The following is a 268-nucleotide window of genomic DNA, read 5'->3' as shown; positions in this document are numbered from 1 at the left end:
CCGGCCCGCCCCGGTGTTCTTTGCTTTGCCCCTCCGGCCGCCGGTACTCCAGCTTCATCTTCTTGATCTTCTCGCGGCACTGGTCGCCCGTCCGGTGGATGCCCTTCTCCCGCAGCACCTCGGCGATGCGGTTGAAGACGTGCTGGTTCCTCAGGCAGCTCTCCAGCTCCAGCTGCACCGACTCGTCCGCCCAGAGCTGCAGCAGCTCCACCACCTCGGGGTCCGACCAGTTGCTCCCGCGCTCGTACTTCTTGCCCCGAAAATCCAT

The 268-nt window shown here is 65.3% G+C and overlaps 1 protein-coding gene across 1 annotated transcript in view; it reads right to left on the bottom strand.

The window, feature by feature from the left end:
- Positions 1-214, bottom strand: part of LOC103775004 — a gene marked incomplete at both ends in the record, with an annotated part of 1,852 nt that extends 1,638 nt beyond the window's left edge. Inside the window, one exon of the mRNA XM_008942445.1 lies at positions 30-214. Within this exon, the coding sequence (XP_008940693.1) occupies positions 30-214 (185 nt within the window). The remainder of the gene's footprint in view (positions 1-29) is intronic.
- Between the last annotated feature and the right edge of the window lie 54 nt (positions 215-268).

The sequence above is a fragment of the Merops nubicus genome, unplaced genomic scaffold, assembly GCF_000691845.1.
Source record: "Merops nubicus isolate BGI_N331 unplaced genomic scaffold, ASM69184v1 scaffold45516, whole genome shotgun sequence".
Lineage (NCBI taxonomy): Eukaryota > Metazoa > Chordata > Aves > Coraciiformes > Meropidae > Merops > Merops nubicus.
This window is presented reverse-complemented; position numbering and strand designations above follow the sequence as displayed.